This window comes from Rana temporaria, chromosome 3, assembly GCF_905171775.1.
Source record: "Rana temporaria chromosome 3, aRanTem1.1, whole genome shotgun sequence".
Taxonomy (NCBI): domain Eukaryota; kingdom Metazoa; phylum Chordata; class Amphibia; order Anura; family Ranidae; genus Rana; species Rana temporaria.
Genome location: NC_053491.1, coordinates 374,832,015 through 374,851,516, shown reverse-complemented (window position 1 = coordinate 374,851,516; position 19,502 = coordinate 374,832,015). Strand labels below are relative to the sequence as shown.

The window sequence follows — 19,502 nt, the reverse complement described above, 5'->3', positions numbered from 1 at the left end:
GCACTATGAGAAGCAGCGGATGGAGCACAAGTACCAGACATTGAAGGTGCCGTACCACTGCGATTGCCTGCAGCTCGTATTTCTTGTCTGATCGTTTTACGGCCTTGCGGTGCTTGACATTGAGCATGTTTGCTGTGTTGTTCTCCCATGTAACAACTTCTCATCACTACAAGTTTTTAAGTGGTGAAAATTTTATTTATTTATATTTTTAAATTTTTTATGTTATGTGGCCCAGTTGAGGAGGTTCTTTCTTGCTTCTTGTCCTAACATGAACCTTGATGTACAGTGCTCAGCATAAATGAGTACATCCCAATAGATTTGTCAGGAAACCTTTACTTTCCTTTCAGAACCAACATTTTCTATGGGACACTATACTACAAAATACTCCCATTGATTGCAACCAAGATTTGTTAATTTGCACGCACAAATTTTTTTTTTTTTATCAAACAAATTAATTGAAGACGTTGATGTTGCAAAAATGAACACACCCCAATGAAAGTCTTAAAAGCAAAGCTACATTTTAGACAACAAAATCCTAATTAACAAGAATTCTATTACAGGTGAGTCTATTCATTAAACAGGTGTCCAGCAAGACAGCTGATTATAAAATGGGCTTTAGGCCCCTTTCAGACGTCCGCTCCGTCTGTCCGTTCATTACAAGTCCGTTAACGGACTTGTAATGAATCCCTATGGGGACGCGTCTGTTAGCGGATGGAGCATCCGCTAGCGTCCGCGTCAGTCGGGTTCCGCTTTTCCGAACGGAAGAAACCCTATTTTTCTTCCGTTCGGCGGAGCGGAACTGATGCAGACGGACAGACGGTCCGTCTGCATCAGGTTCCCCATAGGGGACAGCGGAGCAGAGACAGGGCGGTCCCTGCACTGTGTGCGGGGACCGCCCTATCCGCCGACAGCTGAGCGGGGATCCCCGCTGAGCCGACGGAGACACACGGAGCGGACCCGGAAACGGTCCGCTCCGTGTGAAAGAGCCCTTACTTGACAAAGAAAACCTCTTCCCATTCCATGCTGTCAGCAATAGCACCACATGGAAGAGAAATGTCACAAGGCCTGAGAAAGAAAATGATTTCTTTACACATGAAAGGTGAAGGCTGCAAGGAGTTTAGCAAAGCTTTAGGGTCCTTTCAGACATGCGGCTCCCGTAGGGCTCCGTTCCTTTCATATCCGCTTGCTCAGCGGGGATCGCTCTGTTGAATCGTGCATGCTATACGAAAATCGAACGATCGTTCCTCGTACAACTTTTTTCTTCAGATTTTTTTCATAGTGTGCACCCAAAATATGGCTAATGTCACGTGGGCTATTCTGTGGCTAGAGACAAATCATCAAAGGCAGGATCTCTAATGGACGCTGCCTGTCTGTCCCAACATCTCGCTGATTCAGACTTTCCACATGAAAATTTCCAAAGTGAGAAACTCAAAAAAAAATCTTGTTTGTGATCAGAACTAATGACTTTTGTTTAATGTGTACTGCTTTTGTATGAGAAAAATCAGATACGTTCGACTGATCAGAAACCATAATCAACAAAAAGAGCCTTTGTTGTGCGAGAATTTTCGTACTTTATTTCCATCCTCTGTTCTGTTGCTGTGAAACATTGAGGAAAACCGGACCATCGTTCACTAGATTTTCATAGTGTGTAGGCTGCGAAATCTGTTCTGTAGATATATTTTGTTACTTTTTAAACGCTTTCCATATTTGCGTGCTAAGTATTCCAGGCGCAGCCCCTTATCTTCTGTTGAGGGAAACCAGAGAGAATTTTCCTCAAGGAAATCTATTGACTTTGCCAATTCTTTGGTTTTTGTTTTTCCTTTCTTTTAGCTTTTCTTTGTTCTTTTGCATCACATCTTCATACCCATGTAATACTCTTATAAACCGGGAACGTTTTCACAGCACTTCACCGATCTTAAAAAAAAAAAAAGACGCCTTGAGGACCTTCAGTGTGATCTGAGATGCATAAGTTGTGCTGTATGTGAGGTTTTTATCCCCTAATAAATTACCAAAGTGTTAATTTTTAAAACTGAAATAAATTCAAGGGAACCTGTCAAGAAATATGGGAGAGGTCATTACTGGCTTGTCTTTGCAGGTTGATCCTTTCTGTGCTCACCTGGAACAAGCATGTGGAGTAGATGTCCTGTGTCTGCATGCTTCTTTCAACTCAGTAACTCACTAGATGGCAAGGTGACCGCTGAGGGGCATGCACCACTCAGTACTGCAGTATTGCTGATCTCCTGCAGCTTCTTTCAGCCACTTCCTGTCTACATGCATTGCTTTGGAATGGCTTCCTGATGGTGACCATGCCTGGGCAATGTGTCTCCACCACAGGAGATCACATTTGGGGGACAATTGTCACCCCATAACAGGAAGTGCCAGAAGAAGGCTCATTATGGCAGGATTACCAGGTATTGGTAGTATTTTTTTTTTTTAAGGAAGGATTGACCGCTCCCCTCTCAGGCACATTTTGTTTATACGTTTTTGTAGCATGCATGTTTGATGTGTTTTTGTTTTGTTTTGTTTTTCTGTAATATATAACTGTTCACCTTTTTTTAGTTTTACATTTGGTGCTTGCTATTATGTATGAACCAGAAAAACCTTTTCTGTCCACCACCTGGGCAGCTCTGCTGAGCACCCAGCCACTACTGGGGTTGACTCAGGAGAAAAGCCGCCCTCACCCCATTATCCTACTATCCAATAAAAGCGTCCACCCTATCGCCCTACTATCCAATTAGTGTGACCCCCATCATTCTAGTATCCAGTGAAAGCTCCCACCACATCTCCCTAATGTCCAATGGGAGCTCCCACCCCATCCTCTTACTATCTAATGAGAGCACCCACCCCATCATCCTACTATCCAATAAGAATGCCCACCCAATCATCCTACTATCCAATGAGTGTCCACCCCATCACCCTACTATCCAATGAGGGTGTCCACCCCATCGCCCTACTATCCAATGAGGGTGCCCCACCCCATCGCCCTACTATCCTACTATCCAATGAGGGTGCCCCACCCCATCGCCCTACTATCCAATGAGGGTGCCCCACCCCATCGCCCTACTGTCCAATGAGGGTGCCCCACCCCATCGCCCTACTGTCCAATGAGGGTGCCCCACCCCATCGCCCTACTGTCCAATGAGGGTGCCCCACCCCATCGCCCTACTGTCCAATGAGGGTGCCCCACCCCATCGCCCTACTGTCCAATGAGGGTGCCCCACCCCATCGCCCTACTGTCCAATGAGGGTGCCCCACCCCATCGCCCTACTGTCCAATGAGGGTGCCCCACCCCATCGCCCTACTGTCCAATGAGGGTGCCCCACCCCATCGCCCTACTGTCCAATGAGGGTGCCCCACCCCATCGCCCTACTGTCCAATGAGGGTGCCCCACCCCATCGCCCTACTGTCCAATGAGGGTGCCCCACCCCATCGCCCTACTGTCCAATGAGGGTGCCCCACCCCATCGCCCTACTGTCCAATGAGGGTGCCCCACCCCATCGCCCTACTGTCCAATGAGGGTGCCCCACCCCATCGCCCTACTGTCCAATGAGGGTGCCCCACCCCATCGCCCTACTATCCAATGAGGGTGCCCACCCCATCGCCCTACTATCCAATGAGGGTGCCCACCCCTTCGCCCTACTATCCAATGAGGGGTGGCCCACCCCTTCGCCCTACTATCCAATGAGGGGTGGCCCACCCCTTCGCCCTACTATCCAATGAGGGGTGGCCCACCCCTTCGCCCTACTATCCAATAAGGGGTGGCCCACCCCATCGCCCTACTATCCAATGAGGGTGTCCACCCCTTCGCCCTACTATCCAATGAGGGTGCCCACCCCATCGCCCTACTATCCAATGAGGGCGCCCACCCCATCGCCCTACTATCCAATGAGGGCGCCTACCCCATCGCCCTACTATCCAATGAGGGCGCCTACCCCATCGCCCTACTATCCAATGAGGGTGCCTACCCCATCGCCCTACTATCCAATAAGGGTGCCCACCCCATCGCCCTACTATCCAATGAGGGTGTCCACCCCTTCGCCCTACTATCCAATAAGGGGTGGCCCACCCCATCGCCCTACTATCCAATGAGGGTGCCCACCCCATCGCCCTACTATCCAATGATGGTGCCCACCCCATCGCACCACTATCCAATGAGGGCGCCCACCCCATCGCCCTACTATCCAATGAGGGCGCCCACCCCATCGCCCTACTATCCAATGAGGGCGCCCACCCCATCGCCCTACTATCCAATGAGGGCGCCCACCCCATCGCCCTACTATCCAATGAGGGCGCCTACCCCATCGCCCTACTATCCAATGAGGGCACCCACCCCATCACCCTACTAAGTGCGAAGTGTACCAGAACACGGTTCATGTAGAGAAGGGCTGCTAAAAATAAGATGTGAATCATTATCGGGGAACTAAATACAGTTCTGTCCCTGTACAGGATGAGCTTGCAATGTTGAAGGATGAGCTGGAGCTGAAGGAAGCCGACATTCGGAAGTTACAAGAGAATGTGAACACCCCACCGGGGACAGAGAGCAAAGGAACAGGTGACAGAGGTGAGGGACTAAATCTTTGCATGTAAAAGGTTCTGCAGCCTACCTGGAAGGTGGAGCAGATACATTTTTGTGAATCAGCGTTTTGCATTGCAGTGATTACTTGGAGACCCTGTCTTTAGGTAAAAGCACAGAAAAATCCAGTGCTTTTTTAAATGCTTACTTTGCAGTGTATTTCCTTTCTATACGTTTTATTTTTTATTTACTTGCAATGTTCAATTGAACTTGGTGGACAATATTGCCCTTTCAGAAATAATCAATTACCTCCTCTAATAGGAGTGTTTTATTACTTTCTGTGCTGGCCCAGCCCCGCCACCCCTCGCTACATTTTTTATGTAGCTGCAGGAGTGAAGAGGAATATTGGTGTGTCCCTTGTGTCACAGCTCTAAGTCTGCTGGGACTGATGACATATCCAAGATGGTGGCTCCCAGCTCCAGTCTCAGGGTTTTGAATTTCTAAAAGATAAGGGTTTTTACAGGCACATAACATGCTTAAAATATGTTAAATGCACATATAAGCTTAACCACTTCAACCCCAGAAGGCTTTGACCCCACCTTAAGGACCAGGCCATTTTTTGCGATATGACACTGCGTCGCTTTAACTGACAATTGCGTTGTTGTACGACGTTGAACCCAAATAAAATTGTTTTTTTTTTCCCCACAAATGGAGCTTTCTTTTGGTGGTATTTGATCGCCTCTTGTATTTTTTTTTATTTTTTTGCGCTTTAAACAAAAAATTACTGACCAATTTGAAAAAAAATAATAATTTCTTACGTTCTGCTGTAATACATATACAAAAATATAAATATATATATATATATATATATATATATATATATATATATATATATATATATATATATACCGGTATATATATATATATATATATATATATATATATATATATATATATATATATATATATATATATATATATATATATATATATATATATATATATATATAAATTATTCACCAGTTTAGGCCAATATGTATTCTACATATTTTGATTAAAAAAAAATCGCAATAGGCTTATATTGATTGGTTTGCGCAAAGGTTATAGCGTCTACAAAATAAGGGATAGATTTATGGACTTTTTTTTATAAATTTTTTTACTAGTAATGGCAGCGATCTGCAACATTGTGGCGGACAAATCTGACCCCAAGTGACACTTTTTTGGGGGACCAGTGAAATTATTGCAGTGATTAGTGTTCTAACTGTGTGGGGATGGGCTCACTGGGACAGCACAGAGATCGCTGTTCCTGATCACTAGGAACAGCAGATCTCAATGTTGTCCCCTGTCAGAACGGGGATTTGCCTTGTTTACATAGGCAGATTTCTGTTCTGCCTCTGTGTACCGCGGGTTGCCGGCAGACATCGAGTGTGGCGGGCACACGCCTACTGTATCATGCACAGACCGACATACGGGTAAGTTGGTTTGCACAGTCGAGCCACCTTGCCACAGTATATAGGCAGAAGAAGGTTGGCAAGTGGTTAAAGTAGAACTATAGGCAATAGACTGTTTTCATTTTGGAAGGGAGGGTTATAACCTCTGTCACATTGTGGAGATTTCTCTTCACTTCCTGTCCTATAGCCAAACATTAAATTAGTGGAAACCCCTAAAAACTAAGAGAATTCCTAGGGGACATCCAGGTCATCAGAACTAGTGCCCCCATTGAAAGATTTCCCCCCTATTACTTTTCTGGGGACAACCCAAAATTTGGGCTTTTCTTTTACTTTTCACTTTCAATGATAATAGTAAATGGGGCAAATGAAAAGGGTGAATCTCCCTTACCGGGACACAGACAGCAATAAAATCTGACAGGTGTTCTAAACCCTCTCCACTCTATCTAAAACTAGAAAAAATAACTTTTACCTTTTAGTTATACTTTAAGGGAAGAATATTAAAATGTATGGTCTGGTGACAGCGTCTCTTTAAAGACTTTGTGTGACGCTGAGAATCTCAGTGAGTGGGTTAGCCGTTTGTTTACAGATTTCCAATAACCATGCATGTCATTTCTGCTTGTTTAAAGGGCCCTGTACTGTAAGATCTGTTTGGGTGTCCTAAAAAAAAACTACGCTAAAATTCTGAAAGCTAAGATATGATTTGTCGCTTTACTTAACCCCTTCACACCGACCAACCATACACAAATATGCGGCCGCACTGGACTGAGCTTTTTTTCCGTGGGGCTGCATATTTGCGTATATATTCCTTTTTGCGCTGGGAGCGCGCCGCATGGAGACCAGGATCTCTCTGAGAGCGAAAAGGGAAACTGCCGCTCCAAGTGAGTGCACTCAGCAATCGGTGTCCTCTCAGAAGCGTGGGTGCAGGCAATGCACGTTGCGAAGACTGGGGTATCAGCGCTTAGTCATAGCTAAAAATTTAGCTATGACTAAGCGCTGATACCCCAGTACGAAACGCATCAGCTATCCACCCCACTGTCTGCTGTGACTTGTAGTGCTGTTTCCATTTTTTACTATTAAAAGCAACATTTTAAGAATTTCGTGGAAGTGCGGCTGTCCAGTTTTTCTCTCCAGTCTCTCTGAGAGCCATGGGCCCCCTTCTAACGACCGGGACCCAGAACGTCTGATTCCAGGTCACCTGGTCAATGTGATAGCCTCTGATTGGCGATCACAGTGATCAGTTACTGTGAAGCCCGGCCACATGTTTTCTGGCAAAGACAGAATATATCTTTCTTTGTCCTTAAAGTGGATGTAAACCCTCCATACACCCAGTGAAGTGAACAGCCTCAGATGAAACACAGAGATGAACCAAATCTCTCTACATAGGTTTTACATGTATATCTGCTGTCTTTACATTTATATACTGTTTAGAAAGTTCAGATTGTGTTAGGAGATTTTCTCTTCCTGGTTAACACAGAGTGTGATGTCTGGGCATACAGTCAAGATAGCTAACATTGCTGATTGTAGGAAAGGCACATACCCCCCTCTCATCATAGGCAGAGACTCTCGGGTGTTTTGTAATAGGACCTGCTCTCTGCTAATCTATTTTAGAAACCTCCCCGGAAAGGAAGATTCAGGCAGCTTTTGTCTAAAAGTCTGAGAATTTGTCAGGAGTTATCTGATATACTAGTATATAAATGTAAAGACAGCAGATATAAGTGTTATCAGCCTAATAACTCTTGATAACAGTTCAGTATAGAGCTATGGGACTTCACTCATTGAAGAGAGATAACAAAATACTGCATATATAAATGTGTGCCCAGCTATAATTTCATGAATCGGCTTTACATCCACTTTAAGGAAAGTTGTTGTGATTTGTGTAGAAATGTTTTTAAAAAAATGCCTAGATCGGTTTCGATCGATCTGGGTCCATGCCAGGGTTAGTGTTTGGGTCAGTATATTTTTGGACAGGATTTTTTTATTTTAATTTAGTATTGGTGTCTGTTTTAGGTAGTATAAGAGGGGGGGGGGAAGCAAAATGTGCACTATTGTTTCTAGGCTCTACTATGGGTACAAATAACTAACATACACTAATGTGGTATTGCTGCGATCATCAGGAGCAGCAGAATTGTTTTTGTTTTTCTTACAATATTGGGCCCGGTTTCCTTGGATGATAAACAAAAAATCGGATATCCATTACCATTTACCACCAAATTAAAGTCCCATTTGTCCTGGAAAAAAAAGGTATAATCCACCTGGATGCCAAAAGTAATTGTGATATGTACAGTTTTACTAACACAAGTCAAAGTTGCAAAAATGCTGTCAAGGAATGAAGTTCAGTCATTGCATTTTCAGCACATGATTTTTTAAATCCTTTGTCGTCAGACATTTAATGGGCCCTATCTTGTATCGCCACCGTGTGCATATTCCTGATTTTGGTGTTTTGGAACATGTGACCTGTGGGATACCCCCGGAGCGGTTCTTTAAGTAAACACGGACTGTTTACACTGGACCCGCTCCCCTGTGACTCCGGGCCAAGCATCACACGAACGCTTTTATATACGTGTTAGAGGACAATGGGCCGCGTTTATGTGTGACCGCCGCTGGAGTCTGCCTGTCTCTACGTCTCTCAGCTCAAAACAATATAGAGCTGTGGAAACCCCTAAGGAATTGTGTTTTCTTTGGCAAATGTAACACTAGTGAAAAAAAAAAAACATACCAAAGTCAGACTAAAAAGAAAGAGAAAAAAATAAATTGGAACTAAATTCTACTGTAACAAACATAATGTTCTGAAAACTTTATTTGTATTGAACAAGTCCTTTTTACACTTTATCTCAAACGTCTGTGACTATAAATTAATGTAGCTCAAAGCCCATTATGTTAAATATAGAGTTGCCTGCCGCCTCCCCTTCCCTTCTCTCGTGGTTTTAACCCTTTCAGCCCCGGACCATTTTGCAGCTAAAGGACCAGTCCCCTTTTTGCGATTCGGCACTGCGTCGCTTTAACTGACAATTGCAGGGTCGTGCAATGTGGCTCCCAAACAAAATTGATGTCCTTTCTTTTTTCCACAAATAGAGCTTCCTTTTGGTGGTATTTGATCACCTCCTGTGGTTTTTATTTTTTGTGCTATAAACAAAAATAGAGCGACCATATTGAAAAAAAAAATATTTTTTACTTTTTTGCTTTAATAAATATCCCCCAAAAATATATAAAAAAAAATTTCCTCAGTTTAGGCCGATACGCATTCTTCTACATATTTTTGGTAAAAAAAATTGCAATAAACGTTTATTGATTGGTTTGCGCAAAAGTTATAGCATCTACAAGATGGGGGATAGTTTTATGGCATTTTAAAATAAAAATATTTTTTTGTACTACTAATGGCGGCGATCATCGTTTTTTTTTTTTTTTATCATTTATTTTTTTATCATGACTGCGTCATTATGGTTATGGCGGACACATTTAACACTTTTGACACATTTTTGGGACCATTGTCATTTTTACAGCTACCAGTGCTGTAAAAATGCACTGATTACTGTGGAAATGACAATTGCAGTGAAGGGGTTAACCTCTAGGGGGCGCTGTAGGGGTTAAGTGTGCCCTAGTGTGTGATTCTTACTATAGGGGGGGGTGGCTGGGAGTGTGACGTCACTGATCGTCGTTCCCTATTACAGGGAACAGACGATCACTGACAAGCCACTAGGAAGAACGGGGAAAGGTTTGTTTACACTCCCCTCTCTCCGTTCTTCAGCTCTGTGACCCCATTGTGGGACACCGGCGGCGATCGGGTCCCACCGGCGCGGTCATGGAGCTTCGGACCGGGTCCGAAACACGGCTGGGTTCTTAAAGGGGACGTACCTGTACGCCCTTGTGCCCAGCCGTGCCATTCTCTCGGCGTATATCCTTAAAGGGGTTGTAAAGGAAAACATTTTTTTTCATAATAAGCATCCTTTACCTGCAGACATTACTCTTTTCACTTCCTCATTGTTCGTTTTTGCTCAGAAGTTGCTCTATTTCTTCTCTGTTCTGTTCACTTCCTACTTGTCTGATTTTACTGACCACCGTGAAGGGAGGCTTTACTGCGGTGGTCAGTAACGTGCTCACCCCCTCCTGGGAACTACATCTGTGCGGCAGGACGCTCTCTACGTGTTAGAGACCTCAAGGAGGTGTGAATTACTGGGCGTGCCGCAATGCATACTGGGAAATGTAGTTCTTGCATGAACGAGCGATGCAAACCAGGAAGTGAATGAGATAACAGAAACTAGAATGCCGGAGGTGATATAGATGAAGGAATATAATAGGTATTTACTCGTTTTTTTTTTAACAGAATCATTACACTATTCGGTCTGTCTACCTTGCAGACATTAATTTTAGGCAATTTTTTTTTCCTTTAAGTGGTTAAAGCGCATCTGAAACTAAGAACAAAAATGTAATATATTGCAGCTTACCAGTTCCCTCGGTGTGGCTGCATACGTTTTCTTATTTTTTTATTTTATTTCACGGTGATCCTACCAGTAACACTTCCTGTCTTAAGCTACCTATAGATAGATAGATTGAAATTTGTCTGGTTCAGCAGGGACTGGACAAATTTAAATCCGTCTATGGCCGTTCCCGATCAACTTCTGTCTAACGGGACTGTTGGAAAACATTTGTCAATCAGCAGCCACTGATGAGTTTATTCTGATGGAGGAGTCCTCAGCATATAATGGCACAGCAGGGGAAGATTCCTCCATCCACCTCATGTGTTTGAATGAGGGAATCTCTTCGTCCTTTGAAAAAATTAAATAAGAGTCAGCCCGCTGGCTGATTACATAAAAAAAAAAAAAATAATCAGTCTATGGCCAGCCTTGGGGTGATGGCTCTCACTGTGTTGGGACAAAAGAAACCCAATGGGACTACATAACCCCACCATCCCCTATGCCTCTGCTGCACTGAAATCTTATACAGTGTTGTCAGCCCTGCCCAGTTATCTCCTTATGGACTACAGATCGCCTCTCATTTCTGTAGTCCTAACACTTCCTGTCCTAGGCCGACAACGCTACGCCTTCATCAGTACAGTACAAGTGTGTGTTGTCACCCTAGGACAGGAAATATATTAATAGCAGAATTATCAGGTGAAAGTAAAGTGAAATGCACATCTAAGGACTTGTAAGCTGCTACAAATTACACTTTAACAAGCCGTGATGAATGGAGTAATGTACCTGCACTACTCTGAGCAGCACAATGCACATTGGAGAGATCTTCTATACTTGCTGGTTACAGTGACAGCGGGTTCACCAGACAAAGTATAGGGGACATTTGCATGAACACATGAAAATACAAGTCTAACAGGGGTTCTAGTCTACTGTACCAAATGCAAGCATTTTTATTCCTGTTTGTATTCTGTTGGAGAGCTCCCCCTATTTTCTGTTTGATGAAGCATCAGCAGGACAGGAAGTAAGGGGGGAATTCTCTCAATGGTGCCCTGGATAGCAGTAAAAACCCTGCAGGGATTGTAATAAATGTAATAAAAATGTTTTAGAAAAACTGAATGAGCATGTTGAGGATGATGGAAGAGGAATTGAAGCAGATTAAAGTTCAGCTTTGCATTTTTTGCGCAGATGAAACTCTAAAAAAGATGCTGAAGGAGAAAAGTAAGAAGTTTGTGCTGATTTCCCTCCAATAGTGATTGTTGTCACACAGCTGGTTCTTTGCATGCCGTCATCCCCTATTTGTTGGGCTCGTGTTGCCTGGTTGTCGTGTTTTTTTACTTTTTTATTTATTATTTAAATTGAAGAACCTTGGGGGAGGAGCCAGAAAACGTTTTCAGTACATCTTTTACAGGAGACCTGTGCCGAGGGAAATGCGGGTACCACTTCATGTCCATATCTTCTTATGCCAAGTTGCAGGCAATCCTAATAACCCTCTAGTGATGTCAGTAATTGTATGAAATAACGCTGAACTCCGGCCTTCCCTTCAGTCTTGCACATATGTGCAGGTTCTTCTCCTGTACTGAAATGACTTGCTCTGATTTCACCGCACACTAATCCGATTGAGCCGCCTCATTTCCTAGGTGAGGGTGTCCATCAGCTTGCCCTTCCTTCCCCAGCCGGACTGCCTCTGGCCCATGCCTTTCATGTATTGGATTTCTGTTCTTCCAGTCAATGAGATGTAGCCTCACACATTGGCAATGCCAAGGGTTGTCTGCATGCGATGAAAACCAAAAAGTGCTTTTCTGCGCTTGAGTGGTGTGCTTTGAGGCTTATTGGACTCTCCTCTTAACCGGCCCGGCTTGTAGGTGTAGCGCCAATGTGTCTTGATTTCCTTCTCAGAACTATGGGTATCCTTTTATGTGCACTACAAATCAACAGAGAGGGTGAACCAACATATAGCACATTACCAATACAGAATTTTTTGGGGATAATTAGTATTATACAGGCATACCCGGCTTTACGTACACTCACGAGTACGGACACATTGGCGTCTATGGAAAATCTTGGTCAGCTTGACATGGCACTGCTCCTGGTTTATCCGATTTTGGGGTCGGCCAGCTTGCCTAGGCAAACGGTTATGCCTGTAAATGACTATTGCAATGCAGTACATGAATTAAGTGAAAAAAGGTATTGCTTCATTTTAAGTACATTTTTGTTTTACATACATGCTCTTGTCCCATTGTGTACTTAAAAGGGTATGCCTGTACTCACAAATGCATGACACGGATGAGCATGTCATAAAATGCAGATGAGATCGCTTCCAGGTCCACAGCAGACAACTGATGACATGGGAAGGCCATACAACACCAATTGGGGCCTACGCATTTCGATGGACAACCTTTCCCCCCCGTATTTATAAGTGATCACATCATCTCTGTTTCCCGCTGCATAAGAGCGAAGGGGAGGAGAAGCAACAGCACACTGAGCTCTGCAATGGATGCTGCATGGGCTTCCCATGTCATCCAGTTGTGTGCTGTGGACCTGGAGGCACATGGTCATTTGTGTCATGCGTTTGTTAGTACATTATTTAAAATTAGCTAATGGTAATGCGCTGGGTCCGTGCACCATCTTAGTTTTTTGTAGTCTGCATGCAAATAAGACCTTGTTCACACAGGAGTACCTAAGTGTATGCCCATGCAAGGGCCATGTTTGCCCACATAAGTGTTCTATGCATACCTGTGCAGGTGCGCGGCCCTGAATGAAGGATCAGGCTGTGCTGGGAACCCAGTCGAACACGGGGGCCCCGCCACAACTTTAGATGTTCCGGGCCAACATGGTCCCGGAACCAGGAACACCGCGTGGTACGCGCACCCTGGCCTGGTAGGCCATCTCGCCGGGGAGCCGTGACGTGTGGTCACCCTAAAGGTGGGCGCCACACCAGGAACAAGGACCCCGCCTCATGGCGTCTGCTACAGAAGTACCCTCTCCCAGCATGCCCCGCGATGGAAACTCCTTCCCGATTGGCTGCTGGCAAGAGGCATCCTAGCCTGGACTCCACTGGCGCCACCTGTCGCTCCGGGGTGGTATAGCACCCCAGCAACAACAGAATGAGCCCACAATACAGCCCAGCTAAAGCAGAGGCCCAACTGGATGAGAGCTAACCAACTCTCTCACTCTCTCAACTCTCTCACCCCCCTTAATTTTAGAATAGCACCGGTACTGAAAGTATACAGGCGCTACAGATGTATTCTGGAAGCTATGTACAGCACCATGTTGCCCTTCCCACCACTTGGTTTGCCTGCATTGCATTAAGAAGCACAGAGACCCACTGATGACATCACTGGGTGTAAAACAGGGCATTCAATGAAAATGCATTTTGAACCCGCAGTTGTGTGGGTTCATGCACCGATGTCTATTGAAATCGCCCCCGAAGTCATCAAAAGTAGTGCAGGAAGTACTTTTGGGAATCTGTGCAGCACCGGCAATAGGCTCCGATTTGGCATGCGATTTTACATGTCAAATCACGTGTCACATCGGCCCAATGTGAACTGGGCCTTAATCCTGAAGACTGGGGTATGTTGCTTGTTCTCAACTGATGCACAGCTGCATCATTGAAGTCTATAGAGAACACGCCTGTGAATGTGCTGCAGCTTTCCTTGCATTCTCTCTACAAGGCCTGAATTGTTCTAGCACTCATTCATTTCTTTAAGAGTTTAAAAACATCGGGACCTTCATGTGGCCCCTCCTGCTCCCCATGTCATGAGCAAGCCTTTATCAAGCACTGTGTAGAAGCTCTCCTTGCTGTGTGATGATGTAGAGGTTGGGTCGGGACAGACACATCACACCTTCAGTTGACTTATGAATAATTCTCATTTTGTGCAGAAGATCAGCTAATTTGCTTACGGTCGGTTCCAAATAAAATATATAGGGCCAGATTCTTAAACGAGATACGACGGCGTATCTCCAGATACGCCGTCGTATCTCTGAGTTGCGCGGTCGTATCTATGCGCCTGATTCTTAGAATCAGTTACGCATAGATTTCCCGTAGATCCGACTGGTGTAACTGTGTTACACCGTCGTATCGTAAATGCATATTTACGCTGGCCGCTAGGTGGCGCTTCCGTCGAATTCCGCGTTGAGTATGCAAATTGGCTGGATACGCAAATTCACGAACGTACGCCCGGCCGACGCAGTACATTTATGCCGTTTACGTTAGGCTTTTCCCGGCGTATAGTTACCCCTGCTATATGGTGGCTTAAGTGCGGCGTACCAATGTTAAGTATGGCCGTCGTTCCCGCGACGAAATTTGAAAATTTTACATCGTTTGCGTAACTCGTCCGTGAATGGGGCTGGACGTAATTTACGTTCACGTCAAAACCAATACGTCCTTGCGGCGTATTAGGAGCAATGCACACTGGGAGATTTCCACAGACGACGGGTCACACAACATTTGCATAAAACACGCCCCCCTGTTCCAAATTTGAATTAGGCGGGCTTACGCCGGCCGATTTACGCTACGCCGCCGCAACTTACGGAGCAAGTGCTTTGAGAATACAGCACTTGCCCGTCTAAGTTGCGGAGGCGTAACGTAAATCGGATACGTTACGCCCGCACAAAGATACGCGATCGTACGTGAATCTGGCCCACTCTTGTTAAAAGGGTATATTTAGAGAGCTAAGCACTTCTGAAACCGTAGTCATTGAGTCCTCTAACTTAAAGGGGATGTCCATGTTGCCTCTGCTTTCAGGCCCCTCTGCTGTACTGACACTTAAGGTTCCTCCCCCACTTACAGCTCCTCCATTTTGCCTTGTGTTCAGCCTGCTTGTGTATAAACATGTTGCACTGGTCTGTACTAGTCTTTCACGTGTTTTGTGAAATTGGTCACACGGCTCTGTGACTTGTGCACAGGGGACCTCCGTTACTATAGTATTTGTAAGACACACACGCTTTCACCATCCAGAACGGGTTTAATTGCTGCCTGTTGGGCCAGGTTTGTTTCATAATCTTTTTGTGCTTCACATTCTTTTAGATATGGAAGTGCAGAAAATGAAGAAAGCTGTGGAGACGCTGATGGCTGCCAATGAAGAGAAGGTAGGTGCACTTTTTGGCTTAGGTGACCCATCCCTTTAAAGAGAGCCGAGACAACTGGCCGTGTGTAAAAATGTGAACAGTCAGTTTAAAATGAATATAGTTGTACTTGCTAAATAATGTGTCAGAGCTTCCAGGTATGTATTACCTTTCAGCGAGATCACAGCTCCCCCCCTAATAATGCCTTAATCCGCTTATCTCTGCAGAACTGCGGCACCATCTTTGATCAGGTATCATCCAGGGTCACCATCTACTTCCTGCACTGAGATGGTGGCTCAGAGATGACACAATCATGTAAGTTCTGGACTGGTGCCTGCGCAGTTCCTGCACAATTGTCTGATGCAGATTAGCCCCTGCTACAGCCACTAGGGGAGTAGAAGAGACTGAGCAGCATGTGAGATCAGCCAGTATACAGGGCTGTTCAACGTGAGGACACCATGATACTCGAGTTTAAGTTTTATAATAGGGTAGATTTTCGCCATGTTGCGGTAACACAAGCGTTGGGGCTCGTTCATATCAGGTGGATTGCGCTGCATTAATTCACTTCTATCAGTTTAGGGACAGTGAGAGAATTATTCTATGTGTGCTTTGTTCACACCATACAAGTATGTTGCATAGAAATGCAGCATGTCGGCCATTTTATAGAATGTAGAACACAATACATAACGCATGACAGCGTGTTAAAATGCACTGTGGTGTAAAGAGTTGTATGAACTGTTTTCCTGTTCCTTTTAATAAAGTTTTAAAAAAGGAAAAAAAAAACTGTTAACACTGCAAAGTATTATTACGACTCACACCAGTGTGCACATTATTTGCACCATAATCGCTGGTTTACTGCAGTGCGTGGCAACATGCAACAAATTCATTGATGTAATGCCATTTTTTTCTGAATGGCATCCCAACAGACCATGTGCCCCACACTAATGTGTGGTATGCTGCCCTGTAACATGCGTCTGTTGGCAAGATGCGATGGAGTGCTATTCGGATGTACGTTACCACAACACCATTATGTAAACAGGCCTCAAATCCCTGAGAGGACTCTGTGTTCTGGTCATTCTATTCAGAAACTTTCATTAGTCCAGTTGTGACTGGTTCTCTTTAGTCGGGGGCAGCGTAGCCGGTAACGCAGCACATAACAAAACATAGCGGCATCTTTTCCAAAGGCCAGAATATTACAGTAACGTGATTATGAGGGGGAGCAGTGGATACGGGTGAGGTAAAAACTGAAACTGAAGTTTCTTTACAGGACAGGAAGATTGAGGAACTCAGACAGTCTCTGAACAGGTACAAGAAAGTCCAGGATATGGTGGTCATGGCACACGGTAATAAAGGTATGCATTTATTGTCCCCTTTCCACATGGAATATCCCCCCAAAAATTAAAGCTGAACTCCAGGCAGGTAGAAGACATAAAGCGGTTGTAAACCCTGCTTTGTTATTTTTACCTAAAGGTACGGCTATAAGGCTGCTTACTTGTAGGTAAAATGAATATCTCCTAAACCTGCACCGTTTAGGAGATATTCACCCTGCGTGCAGGGTGACGTCACCGGCACACACACCGTGCCGCACCTTCAGAGCTTCTTGCCGGAACCGAGGACTCCCACACATGGCGGCTCCGACCATCGTGGCTCCGACCACTCGGTGCCGGAGCCTGCAAACCTGGAGTAAAGGCCAGGGGGAGGACGTCGGCCCTCTCAGTGGTGACTGGCATCTCTGGAAGGGCTTGGTTCGAAGGTAAGTATTTCATAATGTACTAGTATGCGATGCATACTAGTACATTATGGTATTGTCTTACAGGTGGTATTTTATTTTGCAGCGGTTTTCTACCATTTTTTTGCAGCTCTGTAATTAATATTTGTTTGTTTATTACAGGTACTTTTATAGCGCCATCAATTTACACTGTGCTTTGCACATATATATTGTACACCCACATCACAGTCCCTGCCCTCAAGGAACTTACAATCTAAGGTCCCTAACTCGCATTCATACATACAGATACTAGGGCCAATTTAGACAGGAGCCAATTAACCTACCAGCATGTCTTTGGCATGTGGGAGGAAACCGGGGTACCCGAAGGAAATACAGAAATATATATTTTATCATTGCAAGCAGCATAAGTACACAAATTTAACTTGCTATCAGCCTGTACAGCAGAGCTCAGCGAGTAGAGAGATGAGCTTATCAGTTTGCTGCTTCTCTTTCCACTGGGGGGGGGGGGGGGGGGGCAGCAGTTTAGGGCTCTTTCACACGGAGCGGATCCGTATTGATCCGCTCCGTTAGCCCGTTTGGCTCAGCAGGGATTCCTCCGTTAATCCCCGCTGAGCTGTCGGCGGACAGGGCGGTCCCCGCACACAGTGCAGAGACCGCCCTGTCTCTCCTCCGCTCTCCCGTATGGGGAATCTGATGAATACGGACCGTGTGTCCGTATTCATCCGATCCGTTCCGCCAGACGGAAGAAAAATAGGATTTTCTTTCGTCTGAAATAGCGGAACTTTGCGGATCGTTACGGACGTTAGCGGATGCATCATCCGCTAACGTCTGCAATCCCATAGGGATACATTACAAGTCCGTAAACGGACTTGTAATAAACGGTCCGTTCGTCCGCACGTGTGAAAGGGCCCTTACTCTGTTGTGTAGATTAAACATGTACTTCTGTGCATATTGTTTGCAGCATTTCTACTCCGGGCACCTGTGCAAGAATTCCAAAAATGACGCCTTGGTGGTGCCTGAAACTTGATATCTACTACCTGTGTTCTGTCTTGTTTCTTATAATGGAACATAAAGCTGAACGTCTTTTATTTTCCTGGCCTTTGGCACTTTTAGCAGTGAAGGATGTGGAAAGTGATGATTCGGTGATATCTGGCTCGAATTCTTTGGGGTTTGATGGCAATGTATTCAGTGACACGGATAAGTCTCCATCTCCTCCCCCATTATCGTTCACCCCGAGCCCAGAAGACGTGCCTGCAAGCCCCAAGGTAAATAGCTTCTCACCTTTTTTTTAATATGTGAAATAAATATGGATTATTAACCACTTGACCTTCAGAAGGTTCCCCTCCTTCATAAACAGGCCATTTTTTGCGATATGTTGCTTTAAATGACAATTACGTGATTATGCAATGCTGTACCCAAATAAAATTTGGCATATTTTTCCACAAATAGAGCTTTCTTTTGGTGGTATTTAATCACCACTGCGTTTTTATTAAAATAAATAAATGCGCTATAAAAAATAAGACAATTTTGTAAAAAATCTAATGTTTTCATAAGTTTATGCCAATATGCATTCTGCTACATATTTTTAGTAGTGTTTTTTTTTTTTTTTTTTTTTTCTTACCTTAATGAAGGGAATGTATTAAGGTAAAAAGCTTAGAACCCTTTAAATCATTTTGTAAGAGCAAAATCGTAAAAAAAAAAAAAAAATACTTGTCTGCAATAAATTAAAAAAATTCCATGTTTCATCCCTTTAAAATAATGCACATACAGAAAAATGCCTGGTGATATGCTAGTAAGACCCCTTTCACACTGGGCCCGTGCTATAGCGGCGCTTGTTTTAACGGTGCTTTACCGCTGTTTGAGCATCGCTTTTCGGTCAAAGAAAGGGTTAAACGCGCCTGTGTTGCAGCGCTTCCGAAGAGTTTTTCAGGTGCTTTGGTAGCGCTGGTCATTCATTTCAATGGGCAGGGCATTTTGGGAGCACTGTGTACAGCGCTCCCAAACTGCCCCAAAGATGCTGCTTGCAGGACTTCACCTAACGTCCCGCAAGTGCACCGCCCCAGTGTGAAAAGTCACACTGAAATAAATGGGAGGTGGTTTTCAGGCGCTATTTCTAGCGCTAAAACGCCTGAAATTGCCTCCGTGTGAAAGGGGTCTTAGTCTCTCTCCACTCCTAAGTTTCCGGTTGGAGTTCCACACTCCTAAGCGATCCTGCAGATTGTTTTTCTATTGCATTGTCGAGAAAAAATACACCTCTAAGGGCTCATTTACACCAACAAACGCAGGCTTGACTCAAGGAACATGGGAAAACTTTTGTCTACCCTTTGCGTTATACA

The 19,502-nt window shown here is 44.6% G+C and overlaps 1 protein-coding gene across 15 annotated transcripts in view; it reads left to right on the top strand.

Moving 5' to 3' along the window:
- Nucleotides 1-19,502, top strand: part of PPFIBP1 (PPFIA binding protein 1) — a 161,249-nt gene that overhangs the window by 112,112 nt on the left and 29,635 nt on the right. For 6 of the 15 annotated variants that reach the window (XM_040345569.1, XM_040345567.1, XM_040345566.1 and 3 more), the window contains 6 exons: nucleotides 1-46; nucleotides 4,447-4,561; nucleotides 11,559-11,591; nucleotides 15,400-15,461; nucleotides 16,705-16,789; nucleotides 18,280-18,431. The exon at nucleotides 1-46 is cut by the window's left edge and continues 47 nt beyond it. In XM_040345569.1, the coding sequence (XP_040201503.1) occupies nucleotides 1-46; nucleotides 4,447-4,561; nucleotides 11,559-11,591; nucleotides 15,400-15,461; nucleotides 16,705-16,789; nucleotides 18,280-18,431 (493 nt within the window). The remainder of the gene's footprint in view (nucleotides 47-4,446; nucleotides 4,562-11,558; nucleotides 11,592-15,399; nucleotides 15,462-16,704; nucleotides 16,790-18,279; nucleotides 18,432-19,502) is intronic. The other 9 variants (XM_040345570.1, XM_040345573.1, XM_040345565.1 and 6 more) reach the window with 3 other exon arrangements.